Source organism: Otolemur garnettii, unplaced genomic scaffold (assembly GCF_000181295.1).
Source record: "Otolemur garnettii isolate 467f Iridium unplaced genomic scaffold, OtoGar3 scaffold00074, whole genome shotgun sequence".
Classification (NCBI taxonomy): domain Eukaryota; kingdom Metazoa; phylum Chordata; class Mammalia; order Primates; family Galagidae; genus Otolemur; species Otolemur garnettii.
Genome location: NW_003852469.1, coordinates 1821986 through 1825098, shown reverse-complemented (window position 1 = coordinate 1825098; position 3113 = coordinate 1821986). Strand labels below are relative to the sequence as shown.

General features: G+C 50.9%; 1 protein-coding gene across 1 annotated transcript in view; it reads right to left on the bottom strand.

The window, feature by feature from the left end:
* Positions 1-1709, bottom strand: part of KIF13B (kinesin family member 13B) — a 161898-nt gene extending 160189 nt beyond the window's left edge. Inside the window, exon 1 of the mRNA XM_023515544.1 lies at positions 1601-1709. Coding sequence (XP_023371312.1) covers positions 1601-1655 — 55 coding nt within the window. The 5' untranslated portion in view covers positions 1656-1709. The remainder of the gene's footprint in view (positions 1-1600) is intronic.
* Positions 1710-3113: the final 1404 nt, after the last annotated feature.

The following is a 3113-nucleotide window of genomic DNA, read 5'->3' as shown; positions in this document are numbered from 1 at the left end:
AAAAAAAAAAAAAAAAGAAACGAAACCAATGGGGAAAGAGAGAAGTCTTTCTGTGATGCTAAGCTGCCTCTTTTTAGCACTGACATTTCCAAGTTTTTCTGTGAAAAGGAAATTCTAAGAATGTGCTGAAACCATCCTTTCAGAATCAATTCCCAGAGATGTTGTGTTTCATGTAGCTTAAAAAAAAAAAAAAAATCATTGTGATGGTAAACTTGAAGTTAACTGTAATAAAGATGCCAGAATATTTAGAAACTCACGGTCCTGAAAACTTTCAGAGTTCTAAGTTATTTCACTTTGTCAGAGCCTGAAACAGGCGAGGCCAAGGCTGAGGCTCAATCTTGCCCTAGTTGAAAACTAATTAAGGTCTTAGGGAAAAACTCACCTGACAGCCTTAAGCAGACTTAGCAGGAACAAAAGGACAAACCAACTCCAACAGATAACTCGGAGGGAAGAGATAAGCTAACTTCCACTACGGCAACCCAACAGAGTCTATGCCAACTGGTTGAGCTGTAGGTCTCTATATACACAGGAGAGAGCCAAGAAAAGTAAAACCACCTGTACTTCATACATAAAATTAACCACACCTGATTAGAAACCAAGACACGGTGAGAAAAGAGCAAGTGGTTCTGAAAAATACAAATGATTCTCATTAGTTAAGAGTCATATTCACTGCAAAACCACCTCCTGGGACTACAACAGTGATCTCAACAACATGACCTTGTATATAACGTGTGTTCAAATATGTTATCTCATTTAAAGTAACTACCACTCATGCTGCTAGTTATATAACAAAGTCAAGACCAGCCCACCTCCTCTCCTGATCTGCAGCTGGGGGCTCTCCACGCCACCTGACTCTCCACAGATGATTTAAATGTACTCAGTTTATCGGCTTTCTCTACCCTCCCTACAGACTTAAAAAGAATGTCAGAAAGATACAATTTCACAAGAATCTTGGCACTTAAACTATTTATTGTTGAGAGATGACGAATAGGACTTCAAGCAAACCCAAAAATTTCTCAACAGTCAAAAAAAAAAAAAAAACAACTCTCTTTTGCCCAACTCCAAGGTATTTACAACTTTTCAAGACCGTCCGGGTTACAGATATAGGAAGCGACACCCCAAGACGAGGGGCTTCAGTGTCGCAGGCCACCAAAGTGCGGGCTGGGGCAACTCGAACGGAGACGAAGGGTGCCCGGCCGTCCCGTGGCCGCAGCCGGGTGAGGGCCAGGGCCGTGGTGACAGCTGGCGGGGACCAGCGGGCAGAGGGGACGCGGCTAGGCGGGGGGCGGGGGCTCCCTCCCGGACAGGCAAGAGGGAGGCGAGAGGGCGGCTGGGGCGGAGCGCCCGGCGGAAGGGGCAGCGGGAAGGGCGGCCGGCCGGGACGTGGGGCCCCCGGCGCCCTGGGACGGGGCCGGCCAGGGGAGGGGCGTGCCCGCGCGGGGGGTGGCGCGCGAGAGACCTCCGGGTGCCCAGGCCGCCCTCCAGCTCCGCCGCGGACTCCAGGGGCGGGGCCGGACGGACCCCCCACGGTGGCCGAGGGACTGGCGCACCAGGCACCTGCCGCCTCCGCCGAGGCGGCCCGGGCGGGATCGGCTCTCACCTCGTCGGTTCATGGGCCGGATCCGCACCGCGACTTTCACTTTGGAGTCTCCCATCCTGCGGCCGCCGGAGTTCTCGCTCGGCTTCCGTCTGCTACGGCCACCGGGCAACTCCTCGGGGCTGACCCGGCGGGAGGGGGCTGCGAGGGGCGGGGCCGGGGGCGGGGCCTGGGCGGGGCCGCAGGGCTCCGGGCGCGCCGCGCTGCACCACGGGACTTGTAGTCCCCGCTGGCCGGGGCACGGGGCGGGAACCCTGCAAGCGCGCTTAGGTCGCCGGAGCTCGTACTCTGCAGTCCCGGCTTTTGTAAACGCCCGTTTCTTTACCATTCTTACCCTAGCTGTTAGTGTGGAGACGTAAGCTGTTGAAGAGCTGGTAATGTTCCTGAAAACAGTGGATTAGAGGGCCTGGGAGACCCTGCTACCCTTTCGTGCTCGTTTCCTGCCAATCTTAGGGCTTGATCCTGGCTCAGAGATTTCCTCTGCCTGGATTGCCCTCCCCGCCTTGTTTGCTGAACTCGACCTTCAAGACGAGTTAAAAGTCACCTCTTTTGAAAGCGTGCTGCATAAATCCACGGTTTAACACTATCCTTTGAGTCCCCCTTTGGGACAAGACCTTAGGATAAGGAACCATCTGAGTTCAAATCCCAACTCAGTACTTCCCAGCCCTGTGACCAAGGGCAAGTTATTTGACCTTTTTGTGCTTGTCTTTTCCTATATAAAATGGAGACAGTAACATGGGCACACTTGAAAACAATAGAGATTTATTTACTTTAACCTGACCTGTAGTAGAGACCCGGTAAACATCTATGGCACTGGGTGAAGGAATGAAGTCACGCTGGAATTAGCTCCATCTTGGCCCTGGCAGACAGTGCTAACTCGTAGCCTGTGGGCCAGATCCATTCTGCAAACGTTCTGTTTGGCCCAGCGGTATTAGCCAGCGTGTAAAAATCAGATTTGTACATGCAGTATTGGAAATAGTGGATTGGAACTTAGCAGCACAGCAGCAGCCACCGACCGCCTGGACCTTGTGAGTTGGCCCCTGCTTAGGTATGTTTAAATGATAGTTCAGAACTCAGAAACATTTTACAGATGAGTAAATCAGAAAGCTGGCAAGACGTGTTCTTTCATCCACCATCCGGTTGCTGAAAGATAATACAACCACAGATTTTTAAAAAGGATAAAAGTACCTTTAATAGTAAGGAAATTCTGACACATCCTGAAACATGAATGAACTTTGAGGCATTACTCTAAGTGACACAAATAAGCAGGCACAAAAGAACAAATACTATATGACTCCACTTCTAGAGATGGATAGAGGCATAAAATCCATAGAAATAAAAAGCAGACTGGGAGTTACCAGGGACCGGGAGGAAAGGGAGTGGGGAGTTAGTATTCAATGGGTACCCAGTTTCTTGGGAGGATAAAAATGTATTAGAAATGAATGGTGGTGGCTCAGCACCTGTGGCTCAAGTGGCTAAGGCGCCAGCCACATACACCTAAGGTGGCGGGTTCGAA